Source organism: Bufo bufo, chromosome 2 (assembly GCF_905171765.1).
Source record: "Bufo bufo chromosome 2, aBufBuf1.1, whole genome shotgun sequence".
Taxonomy (NCBI): Eukaryota; Metazoa; Chordata; class Amphibia; order Anura; family Bufonidae; genus Bufo; species Bufo bufo.
This window is the reverse complement of record NC_053390.1, coordinates 557,800,406-557,820,825: the sequence shown is the minus strand read 5'-3', so window position 1 is coordinate 557,820,825 and position 20,420 is coordinate 557,800,406. Positions and strand designations below refer to the sequence as shown.

General features: G+C 45.0%; 1 protein-coding gene across 1 annotated transcript in view; it reads left to right on the top strand.

Moving 5' to 3' along the window:
• LOC120990971 (ovochymase-2-like) overlaps positions 1–20,420 on the top strand; it is a 104,705-nt gene that overhangs the window by 10,291 nt on the left and 73,994 nt on the right. The window contains exons 2-6 of the mRNA XM_040419863.1: positions 2,764–2,885; positions 3,243–3,336; positions 7,458–7,598; positions 8,726–8,817; positions 11,465–11,600. Of these exons, the coding sequence (XP_040275797.1) occupies positions 2,764–2,885; positions 3,243–3,336; positions 7,458–7,598; positions 8,726–8,817; positions 11,465–11,600 (585 nt within the window). The remainder of the gene's footprint in view (positions 1–2,763; positions 2,886–3,242; positions 3,337–7,457; positions 7,599–8,725; positions 8,818–11,464; positions 11,601–20,420) is intronic.

The following is a 20,420-nucleotide window of genomic DNA, read 5'->3' as shown; positions in this document are numbered from 1 at the left end:
GGCAATCCCGGGCTAATAGGCACGCAATTTCAGTCAGTTTTGTCTGTGATTGTGTTCCGTTGTTCAGTTTTTTCCGTGCGAGTGCAATGCGTTTTACACGCGCGTGATAAAAAACTGAATGTGGTACCCAGACCCAAACCCCGACTTCTTCACTGACGTTCGGGTTTGGGTTAGGTGTTTTGTTGATTTTATTATTTATAAAAGGACCTCCTGCTGAATAAAGATAGAAGATCCTTCTATCTTTATTCAGTAGGACCTGCGCTGACGTCACCGCGCTCACCACGTGGTGAGCGCGACGACTTCATCGAAGGTCCTTTTGCAGGTCCTGCAGGAAGAAGAAAGAAGACGATACCGTCTGCGCGATCAAGTGGATGAGGTGAGTTTATTTTTTTCTATTTTTTAACCCCTCAATGAACATTTTAGTAAGCATTCTGTATTAAGAATGCTATTATTTTCCCTTCTAACCATGTTAGAAGGGAAAATAATACAGTGAAGTGACTTTAATGGGGTCCGGCGTTGCTCATCCCAATTTACTAACATCATCTCCTAGCAGATGATTAAAAAAAAATGGCTGCACAACATTTCACATACAAACAATAGAGCTGAGAAATGGGTATTATACCACTTTCCTAAGCCAACAAATTTCAGGGCAGTACAGGAACCAGCTACATTTATACTCTGCTCAGAAGCCCCAGGCAGATTGGCGTTGCTCAGTCTAAAAGAGGCGCTACCCTCAATATATACTACAAGAAAATTTAGACTGGCCCATTCATATTCATAGTCACAGGTGTATATCCATCAAGCAAACATGGTTGATAAAAAAAATGTCTGCACAACATTTCACATACAAACAATAGAGCTGAGAAATGGGGATCATTCTAAATTAAAGTGGTATTATACCTACTATAAATGGAAAAATAGAAGCTCTTTGCGCACATCATCTCCTAGCAACCATGCGTGAAAATCACACCGCATCTGCACTTGCTTGTGGATGCTATGCGATTTTAACGCAGCCCCATTCATTTCTATGGGGCCTGCGTTGCGTGAAAAACGCAGAATATATAACCTGCTGTGATTTTCACACAACGCACAAGTGCTGCGTGAAAAACAATGCTCATGTACACAGCCCCATTGAAATGAATGGGTCAGGTTTCAGTGGTTTCAGTGTGGGTGCAATGCGTTCACGTCACGCATTGCACCCGCGTGGAATTATCGCCCGTGTGAAAGGGGCCTAAGGTTCTTTCACAGGCGGCAGATTTTGTGGCAGAAAATTCAGAGACTGAAAATCAGTTCCATTCACCTAAATGGGGTTTGCATAAATCCATGTGTTTGATACCCCATTCAAAAATGGAACTGATTTTCAGTCACAATTGTCTGCCACAAAATCTAACGCGTGTGAAGACGCCCTAACAAGTGAAGTATTTACATCAGAGAATATCCAAATTGCATTGACCAAATGAAAAAATAGATGGTTTCAATCTGACATTTTCACATTTTTTTGTGCCAAATGAATAGAGGAAATATAGGCGCATTTACTATCACTACAGCAATTAAAGACCAGTGGTTGTGTAAACACTGTGCTGGATTTGGCTGTGGGCTAAAACTAAGGGTAGTATTCTGACGGCTCCCTGGTCTTGATCCTTTTACCCTTATGCAGGGATTTGGTATTTGCTGCAGGGAAAGCACCAGGCCCCTACCTTTTGGAGTAATCTTTGTGTGGTTGACTGCTGATCCATGGGGGTCAAGAAACACCAGTGTGTATCACCAAAGAGACAGGCATACATCAGTAATAGGCCGAGGTCAGAGCAGTCAGAATATGTGCAAATCCAAGAAACAGATCTAAAGTCAGGGCAAGCAGCAAAGGTTTAAAATGGTAAACAAGTACAGATTGGGTCAGGCAGAACCACGGTCAGAGGCCAGGAATCAGGCAGAAGTCAATACATTTGGCAGACAATCAGATGCAGCACACTTTATCAGGAACTAGCAGACTAGTGAACCTGTTGGCTAGGCAGAAAATGAGACAAACAGCACATCATACATAGAAAAAGCTGAATAACACAGAAACAGCCTAGCAGCTGAACACAGAACTAAAGGAGGGTTAACTCTTGCAGGGCTTCAGAATAAGGTTAGGTTTAATAAAGAATTTTAGAATACAGGCAGCAGGGTCCAGAGTGCTGGACCTAAAACAGACACAGCGTGAGTGGAGTAGCACAGTGGTGCAGAGACCATAGACATAATATAACCTATGCTCATGCTGAGGCTAAGCATCTATATACTGTGTATTATTTTGGACTTAGCTACAACTTCATGCTATATTTGTGATTTCAGAAGTGTAATATTATATTTGAAGTGCATCTATTAGTTTGTCTACTTTAAAAAAAATAAAAAAATTCGACATTTTGTTCTGATTAATTTCATTATATAACCTTTTAGAGAGACTGAGCACCATTTTTCCTGTAACCGTGCCCCAAATCTCATGCTTCTTTTGAAAGCCATAGAATCTCCCATTTGGGCCTATTTTCATAGAAAGCCAATTAATTTATCTGTATATTTTTGAGCTTGCAGAGAACATAATACTGTACATATGGAGAACATTCTATCTCAGACTTGGTATCTCATTTTCAGCATTAGCAAAAGCCCATATGATGGCTTTATTCAGATAGATTCCCCGTTTATGATAATATTATATTAGTGTAACAGGTCAGGTAACAAAGTGTGCCTGTATGAATACTAATATTTTCTATATATATATATTTTTTTTAGCAGGCTGCAGTTCCATATATCATTTATCTGGATCTTCAGGAAGTGTTTCCAGTCTAAATTATCCATCAAATTATGAGAACAGTAAATCGTGTGCATGGGAGATCACAGTTCCTGAAGATAAAGTAAGTGGTGCCAACCTGAAAGTAGTGCACCACTGACCCTAAGTTCTTGTAATTTGTAGTTAAATGTTATGTCCCACAGTTCTTACCATGTATATTTAGATTTCCAGACTACAGTTTTTTCCAAGCAAGGTTTAGACATATCTATAAGTGTTTATATAGAGGGACAGATTTATTAATACTGTCATAGGATGCCTCATTTTATGAGATGATAAAAATTGGACAAATTTCACCACATTTGGCACACATGACAAGATACATTTAGTGTAACTCCTTTGGCCAACTCATGCCTGCCATGCATATATTGTGCCATAATTAGCACACATCAATAAATAAATGAATTTGATTTATACATTACAGGTTATCCATTTCTGGTTTGAGGAGTTCCATGTGGAAACCAGTACATTATGTAGTGAAGATCGTGTCACTATTGAAGATAATATTGGGGTCTTGGGTATGTAGACTGAACAGTTATTCTGAAAATGTCTTCTGTGGCACATGAAGTGTTTAGGATTTAAAATATAAAAAGCACCAAACTGTGTGCCAATTAGTTTTATTTCTGTTTACCTGTATAGTAGACGAAGCTCCATTTTTCTGAAACAGAGCTCCAAATCTCCTGCTTACCTTTACACAACTACATGTTAAATTTGGATCAAGAAAAGATGCTGTCTCCCTGATTGAACAAATGAAGATTGTGTCCCTAACTTCTTTATATGTTCAGAGGGACATAATATTCCCTTGACCCAAAATATTGGCAGGGGACATTCAGATGTAGCAGGGTTAACACACAAACTCTTAAAGGGGTTCTGCACTTTGTTTTAACTGATGATCTATCCTCTGGATAGATCATCAGCTTCTGATCGGCGGGGGTCCGACACCCGGGACCCCCGCGATCAGCTGTTTGAGAAGGCAGAGGCGCTCCAGCAGCGCTGCGGCCTTCTCACTGTTTACCGCTGGCCCACTGACATCACAACTAGTATCAACTAGCCTGGGCGGGGCTAAGCTCCATTCAAGTGAACAGAGCTTAGCCCTGCCCACGCTAGTTGATATTAGTCGTGACGTCAGTGGGCCGGTGGTAAACAGTGAGAAGGCCGCGGCGCTGCTGGAGCACCGCTGCCCTCTTAAACAGCTGATCGGCGGGGGTCCCGGGTGTCGGACCCCCGCCGATCAGAAGCTGATGATCTATCCAGAGGATAGATCATCAGTTAAAACAAAGTGCAGAACCCCTTTAACTCAAATTTCTTAACTCATCGCGTTATCTTGGAACAAAGGCCATTGAAAAGCAATTGAAGGTGTTTGCTTAAAGCATTTAGTTTAGATAACACGTCTCACAAAGCATGTGTGTTAACTCCACTACATCTGTATACTTCATTTGGGTTAAGTGAAGTTTATGTCCCAGGGAGACATGATCTTCATCTGATCCTTAAAGCTTGCCTGAGGTTTCAAAACAATTTGCATAATGGCTGTAGTTCTTTGTACTATCATAAATGTGACGAAGCAGGTTTTTTTGGGCATCATTTTGGGCACTAATGTTTTTTTCAGCCATACTATTCCTTGTTTCAGCTGTACAGCTAGATGCATTTTACTCAGAAGCAGAGGGCATCATCCTTCTGCCAGCACTCACAGAACATATAAGGAGGGGGAAATCACACTTACAGACACATAGGAGGCTCCTGTGATGTTCAGAACCAGTGTAGAAGCAGTTCTTTTATCAGGCTCAGGATCTCAGCCAGCTCTGACAAGCCTCCAATTCCTCTAAGCCATCTTCTATGTCTCTGTTACCAGGGATGGATCTTGCCCGACAGCAGGCAGTGTACTGCAAATTAGGTTGAAGGGAGACCCCTAGTGGCCATGACTTTACAGCTTTTTTTCAGGTGGATGCAGGCATATTTTTTAAATTAGGTGATTTAGAAATGTGCTAGTTACACTATTCTCTATCAAATGAAATTGTATGAAAGTACAGTGACTCTTTAAATTGTATAAGCCAGTAGCCACAGCCAGAATGGCCCTCATGTTGACCAAGACCTTCTTTTTTATATTTTTGTTGCAAAAAAAACATCCAAAGTTAAGAATGAACACTTTGCATCATATCGTTCAAAATTCTCCTATCCTTTATGGTCTGATCTGCAGTCATAATCCCTTTTTGAACCCTAATCCTTACTAATAGGCATTTAGTAGTCAAGCCAGAAATAAGGATGTCTGGTGGTAGGCAATGTGGCTACTAGTTCATATTACGAAGAGTTAGTTTGCTCTGTCATCATGGAAAAAGATAGATGTGGTAGACGTGCAGCTATAAGAATTTTGTCTATTAGTAAAGTTGATTTATTTTCCATCGTAGAGACATTTGAATTATATTAATTAAAAAATGGTTGCAAAGGTGGACACCTGTAAGGGGGTTTTCTGGTTGATTGAAAAAGGCCACCAAATGGTGGCTCTATGTTGTAGGCGGTTTCAAATTTACAGAAGGCAGGGCCAACACAAGTAGGTAGGCCAGCAATAACATATTGCAGCACAGCATACCACCACAGCTGATCCAAATACAACAGTGCATCACAAAATATCTCCCCAGAAGCTGCCCCTCAGTGGTGGCAAGTGTCAGATACCAAGTTCTGTTCTCCTACTTCAGTTGCCTCAGGATGCACCCGCTGGCCTGGTACATAAGTATTTGACTCTCCCAGGCAAGTCAAAGGGGTTCTGTATTTTGTTTAAACTGATGATCTATCCTCTGGATAGATCATCAGCATCTGATCAGCTGGGGTCCGACACCCGGGACCCCCGCCAATCAGCTGTTTGAGAAGGCAGTAGTGCCGCGGCCTTCTCACTGTTTACCGCAGGCCCAGTGACATCACGACTAGTATCAATGGCCTGGGCGGGGCTAAGCTCCATTCAAGTGAACAGAGCTTAGCCCCGCCCAGGCCATTGATACTAGCCGTTACGTCACTGGGCCTGCAGGGTGTCGGACCCCCGCCGATCATATGCTGATGATCTATCCAGAGAATAGATCATCAGTTTAAACAAAATGCAGAACCCCTCTAATTAACTCTGGGAATGTCAGCTTATTACTTACCTGGCTGGTGGTCAAGGGGCTCAAGTGGCTCATGAATAAAGACTGTCAGAGCATCTGCCCAGGATCAACAGGGAATTAAAGAGGTGAGTTTCATTATTTTATACCATTTTGCAGCTATTTTTCTTTCTTCCACCAACCAGAAAACCCTTTTAGGCTACTTTCACACTAGCGTTCGGAGCGGATCCGTCTGATGTTTCATCAGATGGATCCGCTCCGATAATGCAGACGTTCGCATCCGTTCAGAACGGATGCGTCTGCATTAAAACTTAGAAAATTTTCTAAGTGTGAAAGTTGTCTGAGCGGATCCGTTCAGACTTTACATTGTAAGTCAATGGGGAACGGATCCGCTTGAAGATTGAGCCATATGGTGTCATCTTCAAGCGGATCCGCCCCCATTGACTTACATTGTAAGTCTGGACGGATCCGCTCGCCTCCGCACGGCCAGGCGGACACCCGAACGCTGCAAGCAGCGTTCAGGTGTCCGCTCACTGAGCGGAGCGGAGGCTGAACGCTGGCAGGCGGATGCATTCTCAGTGGATCCGCCTCCACTAAGAATGCATTGGGGCCAGACGGATGCGTTCAGGGCCGCTTGTGAGCCCCTTCAAACGGTGCGCACGAGCGGACACCCGAACGCTAGTGTGAAAGTAGCCTAAAGGGGTTGTCTGGGATGTTTGTTTAATCTCTCCCCAGCCAGTAGTACCTGTTGAGAGAAACATAGATGCTGTCCACTGCTTGGTTCCAACTTCCTGTCTGTCTACAATGCACATCCAGTTCCTGCCTCTCACATCCATATGGAAAGGGTAACATGCAACACTTTAGCTAATGACTGGCCTTAGCAGTGACTTGTCACCAAGCAGCATGTGACCCAGCAGTTACATGCCACTTGAGGATATGCAACTGAGGCCAGTCATTGGCTGCAGTGGCACATGTGATCCACTCCATGCGGCTTTTGACAGATAGAGACAGAGGTGCACAGCAGACAGCCTGGGAATCGGGGAGCTGGAACAGAGACCAGGTTGGTATGTTTCTCTCCAAGGGAAGTTTAAAGGTTAAAAAAAAAAAAAAAAGACATTCCCTGTAAGCTGCCCCTAGTAGTGGTTGCAGTAGTGGCTATATTTCCAACCAGGAAGATACTGTAAACTAAATCCACAGCCCTCACAAGCTTCATACTGTATGCAAATAAATGTATACTCTACTGTCCAACAGACTACAAGTTCACAAAATATGATTACATTATATTATCGAATAAGACACTACTTCATATAATGTTTCACGCCTTCTTGACCTTGATCACTAGTATTACCGAGCCAGTCAGAAGGAATAAACATGATGACGCTGTAAGGCTTACAAGATGCGTTGCAAGGAAATAGTGGAGCATGGCTGGTTAGTCACAGCCCTACTGTATTTTTTTTTAATGTATCAATACATTTCTCATAAAGCACCAGAACTTATATATTTATTGATATACTTGCACTGCTATACTGACCTTTTTACTCATCTATAATCAGGTACTTACTGTGGACACACAGTTCCTAAACCGCTGGTTTCCGCCGGGAATAGAATTTTCCTGACATTTACCACTAATAGTGAAACCAGCGACAAAGGATTTCATGCCAAATATGAAGCTGTAGATCCCCAAAAAATAGCGGGTAAGTACAGCAACTTATTTTTAATTTTGTGTTTGAGTACATTTTCCAGCTAATATTTGACTCCACAAAATATTTATATTGTTTTGATCACCCAATGATAATGCAAGCGGAGCTATATACAGTGTGTATATATATATATATATATATATATATATATATATACTGGTCATCAGTATTAGAATCTCAGAAAACCCTTTTTAGGCTCCATTCACACGTCCGCAATGTGTTTTGCGGATACACGGAGACACGGATCCGCAAAACACGGAAAGCGGCAATGTGTGTTCCGCATTTTGCGGACCGCACATTGCCGACATAATAGAATATGCCTGTTCTTGTCCGCAATTGCGGACAAGAATAGGACATGTTCTATTTTTTTGCGGAAACGGAAGCACGGATGCGGAAGTGCGGATCCGCAAATGTGGATGCGGACAGCACATTCCGTCCCCATAGAGAATGAATGGGTCCTCACCCTTTCCGCAAAATTGCGGAAAGGATGCGGACACATTTTGCGGACGTGTGAATGGAGCCTAAGGGTCCATTCACACGTCCGTTTTTTCTTTCCTGATCTGTTCCGTTTTTTCTGGAACAGATCTGGACCAGATCTGGACCCATTCATTTTAAATGGTTCCTGGAAAAAAACGGACAGCACAATGTGTGCTGTCCGTTTCCGTTGTTCCGTTCCGCATGTCCGTTTAAATATAAAACATGTCCTATTCTTTTCCTGAAAAATCGGATCCTGGTACAATACAAAGTCAATGGATCCGCAAAAAACGGAAGACATACGGATGTCATTCCGTATGTCATCCGTTTTATACGGAATCCGTTCCTGGAAATTACATTTTAATTTTTTTTTTATTTTTTATTTATTTATTTTTTCAAGAAATCCAAACAACTTTATTTGCTTATTGAAATTTATACATGTTTCCGTTTTTTGCGGATCCGCAAAAAACGGATGACATACGGATGACATACGGAAACATTTTCAGGAACAACGGATCCGCAAAAAACGGACAGAAAATCGGATTATAGAAAAATACTGACGTGTGAATGTAGCCTAAGGTAAATTATACTTGAGAGAAAAATGTAGGTACGTTTCATGATATGTTTTTTAAAATCTATTGTTTCAGATATTATGGGAGGTGGAGGATATTTAGAAGGCAACACAGGGGAGTTTCAGTCCCCAAGCACGTATAACAGCAAGAATCATGACATGTACCAGGTAATTACTCCACTCTATCGGAGGGTGTTGAAGGATTTCCTTGAAACATAGCACTGGTTTGACTCGTTTGGACTGGGAATTCAGACCAGTTGTGGTTTTGTTTATTAGTTAAATTGTATTCTATGGAAATACGGCTACAATTACCGTCAAATCACTGAAGGCTTGCCATTCTGGCATCGATGACTCTCTATTAATGTAATTATCACTTAAGATGAAACATGTGATGAACAGTTGTATTGGGTCAATTGCTTACTAAAGTGGAAGGTGAAAATCCAATATAACACATAATTATCTCATACTAATTCATGTAGACACACATAATTATAGTAAAAGGCTGATACTGCCCGTGGGCGTCTTTCTCAAACTGATGTCATGTATAGTAGTAAAAGTTATAGCACAGTCTTAGGGATAAGGCAGTCTAGAACTATAGTACATAGTACAATATAGTGATAATATAGTGACAAGTTGTCTTAGGTTGGGTTTATACAGGGTCATTCACTGCTCTTAAAGGGGTTTTCTGATCTTTAAAGATTATGTGCATAAATTGAAATCTGCAGGTACTATGTTATAGAGCAGGAGGAGCTGAGCAGATTGATATATAGTTTTGTGGGAAAAGGTTTAGCAAAATGTATAATTCAAGGCTAGTTTTAGACTACTTTCACACTTGCGGCAGTGTGATCCGGCGGGCAGTTCCGTCGTCGGAACTGCCCGCCGGATCCGCCGATCTGCCGCTGACTGAAAGCATTTGTGAGACGGATCCGGGTGCGGATCCGTCTCACAAATGCATTGCAAGGACGGATCCGTCTCTCCGCTTGTCATGCGGACCGACGGATCCGTCTTGTACATTTTTTCACATTTTTACCGATCTGCGCATGCGCATGCCGGAACAACTGATCCGGCATTCCGGTATTCTGAATGCCGGATCCGGCGCTAATTCATTCCTATGGGAAAAAATGCCGGATCCGGCGTTCAGGCAAGTCTTCAGTTTTTTTCGCCGGAGAGAAAACCGTAGCATGCTGCGGTTTTCTCTTTTGCCTGATCAGTCAAAACGACTGAACTGAAGACATCCTGATGCAAACTGAACGGATTGCTCTCCATTCAGAATGCATGGGGATAAAACTGATCAGTTCTTTTCCGGTATAGAGCCCCTGTGACGGAATTCTATGCCGGAAAAGAACAACGCAAGTGTGAAAGTAGCCTTACACTAGCATTGTGAGAGTCGGCAGACTGTTTCGGTAGGGAACAGCCTGCTGGGTCTCTCTGAATCTAGCATTGCCAGAAGCCACAGTGTTCCTGTCTGGCCCAATTAAACTATAGTGGGGACCAGAGGAGATCTGGACACAACCCAGGAAATATGCTGAGATTTGGCGGGATGAAAAATGTTGTGCGTTTGAAACTAGCAGAAATCTCTGTTTTTCTGAGTTCAGTTGTACACAGGAGCCATCTTCTCAGTGATTGACAGCTATCTCTGTATACACATTTACAAAGAGAATAGTGTTATATACTGACAATAGCCAAATAGGTTGTCTTGAGCTCAGAAAGAGCAGAGATATAAATATATAAATTACAAGTTTTACTGGATCTTTTAACATAAAACTATATACCAGTCTGCTCAGCTCCTCATACTCTATAACATGCTGCCTGCAGATTGCACTGAAATGTAGGTTCTCTTTAAATGCAGTATTGTTAATCACTTCCTAATGTAGAGTCTGGAGCTGAAATGACTCTGTAACCAGTCTAACATGCAGACATACAATTTATTTATTATACTCACTTATATAGTGCTACTATATTCCACAGCGCTTTACAGACATTAGGGCTGCGGAATATAGTTATATTAGCCCTCTCTCCCCAATGGGGCTCAAAATCTAAGGTCCCTATTAGTATGTCTTTGGAGTGTTGGAGGAAACTGGAGTACCCGGAGGAAACCCACGCAAACACAGTGAGAACATACAAACTCCATGCAGATATTGTCCTTGGTCGGATTCAAATCCAGGACCCCAGTGCTACAAGGCACCAGTGCTAACCACTGAGCCACCGTGCTGCCCAATGCATCTTCTGCTCGTGCGACCTATGGTACGCTGAACACCCGATCCTGCAGTGTAGCAGAGCAGTGTCAGTGAGTAACAAAGCAGTGTCTCAGCAGCTGAGTTGTAATGTCTCTGAAAACAGATGAGTTTAGCATTATCTAGAACTATAGTACACAGTACATAGTGCAATATAGTGACAAGCCGTCTTGTGTTAATTAGCCCCTATCTTTAAACAATCTGTATGCAAATAGTCCTGCACAGTATTAATAGATGTACACACAGATTTTACTGTACATTTTGCCATGGATATCACACCTTGTAATATAACAGCTGAAATCAAGGGGTCAAATCCAGAAGAAATGTGTGACAGATGGGCCACCTGTAAAAACTTGCAGTGTGTTCAGAAACCCATTCATCCCCATTCACTTGCATTATACTATATTTTGTGGCAGATAAATTCCACACTAAATATACAATAAAAAAAAATGTACCATGTAAACTTTAGATTAAAATACATTTGGAATGACCCTCTGAAGTGCTGGCCCCCAAAGTATGTTTAGAGATCTTTATTGTGTGTGGTACTAACATTATGTTGATTTTTGTTTCTAATTCTGCAGTGGAAAATCTCAGTTGATGCTGGCTACAGAGTAAAACTGTCCTTTATAAGATTTGACTTAGAAGTTCCAGGACCAGCTGGTTGTAATGAGGTGGTTGAAATTTACGATGGTGATGGAAAAGGATCTCAGAAACTGGGTTTGTTTCTTCTATTGCATTAAAACATTTATTTAATTTATGCACTTATATAGCGCTACCAGGGGCGTAGCTAATGGCTCATGGGCTCTGGTGCAAGAGTTCAGCTTGGGGCCCCCTTCCCTCAGTGCTTTGTGGCCTTCGTGCTGCCTGAGGCTAAAATTGAAACGGCACCCCTGCCCCCATGCCAAATTCTTGATTTAACCCCCTTCCCTTGAGCCAGAGGTGTAACTTGACGAGCATGGACTTTCTATAATACTGGTGTCTTCTTATGCACAACAAGGGTCTTTGGGCCCCCTCAGGCTCCTGGGCCTGGTAGCGACTGCTACCTCTGCACCCCTATAGCTACGCCCCTGAGCGCTACCATATTCCTCAGCGCTTTACAGACAGTATCATCTGGCTGTCCCCAATGGGGCTCACAATCTAAGTTCCCTATCAATATGTCTTTGGAGCGCGGGAGGAAACCCACACAAACACGGAGAGAACATTTACTGTGTAATCAGTAATATCAATAGAAATAATATTGTAATGGCAGATATTATACTCTTGTCAGTATCCACTTGGCAATAAAAAGGTTTTCCGAGATTTTAATACTGATAGCTGATATTAGGAATCAGGGCCCCATACAGGCAAACAGTGTGGCCCCCCACCCATCAGTCCTTCTCACATTAATAGCCATAACAGTCCAAACTTTGTTTTTTTGTGACAGGCCATTTTGCCATACTCATAAGTAAGATTTTAATTTCTATCAACTTTTATGATCGGTTAATGAAGTGGGAAAAACTTGCCCCATTATTATTTACGCTGTTTAGCTTTCACCATACATAATGTGTTCACTCTATTATGATTATAGAGATAGCAAATACTGCTTAGTGCTATTTAATAGTTAGTATGTTACAAAAAAGTATTTACTGTGATGCTTTTTGTTCCATTATTTTCAGTAACATTAACTTGGCAGAAAAAAGTATCTTTAACTTCTTGACCATAAAAGCAAATCTGGAAAGTGTTACATTTTTCTGCATAACTTTTACTAAAGAAATTAATTTAGAGATCTCTGCTGGGAACTAACCCTCATACCTTCTGTATAGAAAGCAGCGGGTTTACCACTACACTATAGAACTGCTTTGATATGAGGATACGATTTTCTGTGCTCTAAAGGGCTGTCAACAGATTTGTACATATGAAACTGGCTGACCTGTTGCATGTGCACTTGGCAGCTGAAGCCATCTTCGTTGGTCCCATGTTCATATGTGCCCACATTGCTGAGAAAAATGATGTTTTAACATGTGCAAATGAGCCTCTAGGAGCAATGGGCATTGACATTACACCCGTAGGCCAGTGGCGTACCTCCAATATAGGCAGACCACGCCGTTGCTATGGGGCCTGCAGCGCAGGGGGGCCCGATGTGCAGGGAAGACCCCGCCCCCTCTGTTTATTTTAGCCAGTACTAGTAGTACACTACACACACTGTGGCGCAGGCGGACCTGCGGCACTTGTCTTTGACTTTGACCGGCGGCCCCGCCCCCCTCCCCCCGCGCATCTTGTATTAACCTGCCTCACTGCATGAACTTGATTCTCCCGGCCAGGCTGCAGGCGTGTTCTCTTTTCACACTGGCCAATCAGCACAAGTCAGCAACACAAAGAGGCAGCTGCTGATTGGCCAGTGTTTGCAGGCAGCAGGAGCGGGCGCCGCTTAAACCCATTCATTCTCTGACCTGACCCTGCACCGAGCCCAGCTCCAGCCCCAGCCTGAAGGTCTGCCTGCCTGCCCGCTCCTGACTGGACACGGAGTCCCGGACGGTGGTCACCTTCTATTGATTGGTTGGTGTGCCGTGGTTGGTTTGTTGTTCTGTATGGGAACGGGAAGGGATAGATTAATGCAGCATTGCCTGCCACTGCCAGGCAGCAAGAGAACTCATAGAGTAGGAGGAAAGTCTGCTTTCCTCCTACTCTGTCCTGTATTAGCCCCCCCCCTGAGTCCGCTATGAGCCCCCCAACCCCTAATGCCCCCCAAACTGCCCAGGGTCAGGGGGGAGAGGAGTAGAAGGAAAGCACACTGTCCTGAGCATTTTGGGGGGCATTAAGGGTTTGGGGGGCTCATAGAGGACAGTCTGCTTTCCTCCTACTCTGCCCTGTATGAGGCCCCCCCCCCTGAATCCTCTATGAGCCCCCCTAATGCCCCCATTACCACAAAATGCCCAGGGGGGAGGAGTAGGAGGAAAGCACACTGTTCTGAGTCTCCCCCTCCCCCCCCCCCCCCCGAGTCCTCTATGAGCCTCCCAACCCCAAATGGCCCCATTACTCCAAAATGTCCAGGGTGGGGGGGGGAGTAGGAGGAAAGCACACTGTCCTCTATGAGCCTCCACCCCCCCTCCTGAGTCCTCTATGAGCCCCCAAAACCCTGATACCCCCCAAAATTCCCAGGGGGGAGAGGAGTAGAAGGAAAGCACACTGTCCTGAGCATTTTGGGGGGCTCATAGGGGACAGTGTGCTCTCCTACTCCTTACCCCCCGGGCATTTTGGGGGGCATTAGGGATTCTTTAATGGGGTGTGGCATGGGAGGAGCCAGGACAGGAGGTGGGACGGGCCAGGGGTGGGTAGTGGGCGGGGTTAGGGGGCCCAATTCAGATGCTTGCTATGGGGCCCAGTGACTTCTATGTACGCCCCTGCCGGAGGCTCCACTTTCTCTGCAATTGCCGTGCCCTCTCTACTTTGATTTGATTGACAGGGCCAGGTGTGATGACATTTTTACTGCCTGGTCCTGTCAATTAACATGGAGAGGGCAAGACAGTTACAGAGAGAGCTGAGCCTCTAGGAGTAAAGGTACCACCCCTGTTGCTCCTAGAGTCTCATTAGCATTTATTAAAACTAGAGATGAGCGTAATTCTCAAAAATTCGATTCGGCTGGTTTTGCAGAATTTTTGAAAAAATATTTATTCGTGGCGAATCGCGTTAAAAAACAGCTATTTCCTGGCTGCAGAGAGCCTTTATAGTGCTGTAGAACACTGTGCTTTGCAGTAACACGCTTAGGGAGTCTGCTGTGGTAGTGAAACAATACTGTGAGTCAGTATGACATGCAGATGACAGGCGTCGCTCTTAGAATCACTGCACACTTCACTTATTTGGGCAGTTACGGGGCCAAAACTGACCAAATAACTCAAGTATGAACTCAGCCTTACAGGTCGATGTTGGCGTCAAGAAGGAGCGCACTCCTTATACACTGTCGCTAGCTGATTCCCCATAGATGTCTACAGACCTGTTCTATTAAACGCTTATACAAGTAGAGGGGGGGCACAATGACAGTGTGGAGGTTGCGGCAGCATCAGGAGGCCACAGAGTGGCACAATTACAGAGTGTGGAAGTGGCAAAAGCAGCATCAGGAGGAGGCCACAGGGTGGCACAATGACAGTGTGGAGGTGGCAGCAGCATCATTAGGAGGCCACAGGGTGGCACAATGACAGTGTGGAGTTGGCAGCAGCACAAGGATACCACAGAGTGGCACAATGACAGAGTGTGGAGGTGGCAGCAGCATCAGGAGACCATCGAGTGACCCGGTGACAGAGTGGGGAGGTGGATGGCAATACTGGTACCAGCTGAAAATGGTGGGTGAAAGAAGCAGCACTTGGCATCAGATGTGTGGCATCAGGCAGGTGGCAGCATCAGAATAGTAGCTGAGGCAGGTAGCCAGAAGAAACCGGTCTCTTTTGTCAAAGTGTTGGTGTGGCACCATGGATGATCTTGTCTGATGCATCAGGCATTGGTGGGTGGAGATCCTGGCTGATCCACACCTGATTCATCCTCACAAAGGTCAGTCTCTCCACATTTTGGGTGGACAGGCGAGTTCTTCTTGGGGTAACGATGGCCCCCGCCGGACTAAACACCCGCTCTGATGCCACACTACTGGCTGGGCAGGACAGCTTTTCCAGGGCAAACTCGGCCAGTTGCTGCCAAAAATCCAGTTTGGCTGCCCAGTAGTCTAGCGTATCTTCAATGTGGGGTGGCAGAGTGCTGTCCAAGTATGTCACCACCTGGTTCAGGTCCTGCTCTAGCTGCTGCTGGTGAGTAGTTTCTTCACTAGGCAGGTGAAGAAAGCTGCTCATCAGCGACTCTAGACTCATGTTGCTGCTGATGGACCTGCTACTACCCCCACCCTAATACAGCAGCCATGGCATAGGAACATGAGCACATAGGCCCCCCCCCCCGGTAAGACCTGCGAGAGGATGGACAATAACGCAGATAGGCAGCGGCAAACTGACTACATATGATGTCTATGTAGTAGTTCAGTTTGTCCTCCCTCTAAGCGGGTGTAAAAATGGCCCCCATTTTGGACCGGTAGCGAGGGTCCAACAAGGTGGAAAGCCAGAAGTCATTCCTCTTCCGAATGGTGACAAATCGGCTATCACTACGCAAGCAAGTAAGCATGCATCGGGCCATTTGTGCAAGTGACTCGGAGGGACTCCCTGCCTCCATCTCCACTGAATACTGCCACGGTGTGTCTGGGTCCTGTGCCTCGTCTTCCTCATCGCCCTGTAGCTCCTCTGGCTGCTCCTGCTCCTCCTCTCCTGCCACCTGTGTAGAAAAACCACCCATTTCGCTATACATTGCTTGTGTTCCAATGTCCTCCTCCTCCTCCAGTTCAGCTCCCACAGGGCTCATGTGGCCGTGAGATCTAGGTGCCAAGTCTCCAGTCCCCTGAACAGCCAGGATTACCAGCATCTGTTCCAGGACATGAAGCAGTGGAATGACGTTGTTCATCCCATAGTCCTGGCGACTGACAAATAACGTTGCACCCTCAAAGGGCCTGAGCAAACGGCAGGTGTCACGCATGAGCTGCCACCGAAGTTACACAGGAGAGTACTCCTGTCCGCTTGGATCAAGAAATCGTCGATGGCCTTTCTCTGTTCGTATAGTCGGTCCAACATATGGAGGGTGGAAAAGTCGCATATCAGTCTATGTTGGGGGATGCCGATGTGCCTCTTCAGCTCAAGGAGGGTGTGCTTTGCAGTGTACGAGTGGCTGAAGTGCATGCAAAGTTTCCTGGCCATTTTTAGGATGTCTTGCAGATGGGTGGAAGAGTTCACTAACCGCTTGACAACCAGATTGAACACGTGTGCCATGCAGGGTTCAGCCCTCCTTGATGCAGCACCGACACCATGTTCTTCCCGTTGTCGATCACCATGGTTCCAATTTTGAGGTGTCACAGAGAAAGCCAGGATTCGATTTCTTGATGAAGGACATGGAGCAGTTCCTCCCCTGTGTGACTCCATTCGCCCAGGCAAACGAGGTGCAGAACAGCGTGACACCGCCGTGCTCTGAACATGTGGTATGCTGGAGGGGCACTGTGAATTGTCCCTGCAGTGAAGGCTGAGAACACGGTGGAGGAGGCAGAGGCGGACATTGTCGCAGGACCAACTGTGTGAGAACGTGGAGGCGGAAGCGGCGTCACCTGGCCAAGTTGCTGGTGTGGCTGTGCAGGAACCACATTCACCTAGTGGGCCGTAAAGGACATGTATTGTCCCTGACCGTAGTTACAGCTCCACACGTCGGGGCTGCCGTGCACTTTGACAGACACCGACAGGCTTAAGGACTGGCCCACCTTCTGTTCTACATACATGTGCAGGGCTGGTACTGCCTTTTTGGCAAAGAAATGACTGCTTGGGACTCTTCACCTCAGCATGGCACATGCCATCAGTTCTCTGAAAGGTGCAGAGTCCACCACTTGGAAAGGGAGGGACTGCAGCACCAGCAAATTGGCCAGGAGCACATTCGGCTTCTGCACTGTTGGATGAGTGCACGCATACTGTTGTCTCTTGGCAATCGATTCGGTGAACAATTGCTGGCGGAATGACTGACGAGGAGTAGGAAGAGGAGCAGGAACTTCAGGACCAGCAGATGATGGGAAGGACAAACAGTTCCCTTCGGCTGAGGTGGTGGAGCCTTGACTGCCTGAAATCGGGTGCATGCCACTGGGCGGTTGCTGCGGCAGTCTGGACCTCCACATCGGAGCCACGGTTCTCCCAGGCCACTTTATGGTGACACTCGATATGTTGACGCAGGGCCGTGGTGCCAACATCGGCACCCTGGCCACGCTTCATCTTCTGCCCACAGATTCTATAAATGGCCATGTTCACCACCTCCGGCGGCTTAACAAAAAACTGCCACACAGCCGAGTAGGTGATTTTACCCCTAACGCTCCGCACTGACTGACTGCTACCGCCGCTGCTTCCATGAACCCCTGCACCAGTTTTCTCCGGGCAGGTAGGCTCCTGCAAAGGGGGTGGTCTACCCCGGGCAAGATTGGCTCCCGACCTCCCACTGCTCCCACCCTGCTGACTCCCACCTACGCTAGCGACTTGCTGCCTCACGTGCAAGCTGCCACCCGCTCATCCCGATGATGATGAAGCCCCTAATTCACCCGGCTCCCAAGTGCGATCAGCTACATCATCATCGAGTACTGTCTGCACGTCACTGATGTCCTCCTCAATGGTCTCTGGGTCAGGAGCCTGACCGCTCACAACACCAGCTCCCACGCTACTCTCTTCATCACTACTTGCCCGCCTACTGGAGGAAGTGGCGGATGTTTCCTCCACATCTTGGCTGGCCAGTAGCTGCTGACTCTCCTCTAGTAGCTCGTCCTCACTGTATAGTGGAGCTGAGTCCATAGCATATAATACTTCTCTGGCTGAGGGAACAGAAAAGGACAGAGGCAGGTTGAGGACAGGTGAGGGCACAGGGCCTGCTCCCTGGCCATGCCAACTAAGGTTTGTGTCTGACGAACCCACCGTCTTCGGCTGGGGGTGTCTGATGTCACTTGTGACGAAGTGGATGACCGAGTCAACCATTCAAGAACTGCTGGGTTTCTGGTCAACACATGACCGCTAGATGACTCCTGCTGGCATGTCCCCTTACTCTGCTGCAACCTGTGCCTGCGCGAGAAACATTAAGGCCTCTGCCACTCCCCTGTGCAGGGCCTGGCACTTCTCTGTCTGACATACTGTTAGATCAAATAAAAAAATAAAAAGGAAATTAAAACACCACAAAAAAGTCTGTAATTTTCTCACTTCACCACACAACGGCTAATAAGCCCCTTTTTTTCCCACTAATACATGCCAAAAAGGGCTTTAGAACATATAACTGCACCGCTGAATGGCAAATAGGCCCTTATTTTTTTCCACTTATACACGCCACAAAAGGCTTTAGAACATATAACTGTACCGCTGAACGGCAAATATATATATATTTTTTGCCACTAGTACACGTCAAAAAGCTCTTTAGAACATATAACTGCACCGCTGAACAGCAAATAGGCCCTTACTTTTTTCCACTTATACACACCACAAAAGACTTTAGAACATATAACTGCACCGCTGAACGGCAAATAATAAATATTTTTGTGCCACTTATACACGCCACAAAAGGCTTTAGAATATATGACTGCACCGCTGAACGGCAAATAATATATATTTTTTGGCCACTAATGCACGCCAAAAAGAGCTTTAGAACATATAACTGCACCCCTGCATGGCAAATATATAATTTTTAGCCACTTATACACGCCAAAAAGGGCTATCATTCTCTCACTTCACCACACAACGGCAAATACTTTTTTTGTGTCACTAATACATGCAAAAAAGTGCTTTAGAACATATAACTGCACCGCTGAATGGCAAATAAAATATATTTTTTGCCACTAATACACACCAAAAAGTGCTTTAGAACATATAACTGCGCCGCTGAACGGCATATAGACCCTTACTTTTTTCCACTTATACACTCCACAAAAGGCTTTAGAACATATTACTGCACCGCTGAACGGCAAATAATATATATTTTTTTGCCACTAATACACGCCAAAAAGGGCTTTAGAACGTATAACTGCACTGCTGAACGGCAAATAGGCTCTTATTTTTTTCCACTTATACACGCCACAAAAGCCTTTAGAACATAACTATACTGCTGAATGGCAAGTAATATATATTTTTTGGCACTAATACACGCCAAAAAGGGCTGTAATTTTGTGACTTCACCACACAACGGCAAAAAAAAAAATTCTGCCACTAATACACGCGAAAAAAGGCTTTAGAACATATAACTGCACTGCTGAATGGCAAATATATATTTTTTGCCACTAATACACGCCAAAAAGGGCTTTAGGACATATAACTGCACTGATAAATTGCAAATAGGCCCTTACTTTTTTCCACTTATACACTCCACAAAAGGCTTTAGAACATATAACTGCACCGCTGAACGGCAAATATATATTTTTTGCCACTAAAACACTCAAAAAAGGGGCTTTAGAATATATAACTGCACCACTGAACGGCAAATAATATATATTTTGTTACCACTAATACACTCCAAAAAGGGCTTTAGAAGATTTAACTGCACCGCTGAACGGCAAATAGGCCCTTACTTTTTTTTTACTTATACACTCCACAAAATGGCTGAATCCAAGATGGCTGAGGCTATTTATAGGGCTGTGACATCACAGGGATGGCTGGCTGCTGATTGGCTGCATGCATGGCATTGTGGGTGATCCCTCATTCCCAGAGTTCCTTTCTCCACGTCCAAACACGTGCAGCAGCCATTTTACCGCGAAGCATGAGGAAATTTGGATTTCGTGCAAATTGAATTTTTCCTGAAATTCGGATTGAATTCCACTTCGTCAACTTCGATTCGCTCATCTCTAATTAAAACATTATTTTTCTCAGCAACTTGGGCACATATAAACATGGGACGAACAGATGCCTTCAGCTGCCATGCGCACATGCAACAGGTCAGCCAGCTTCACAGGCAAAAATCTGCTGACAGATTCCCTTT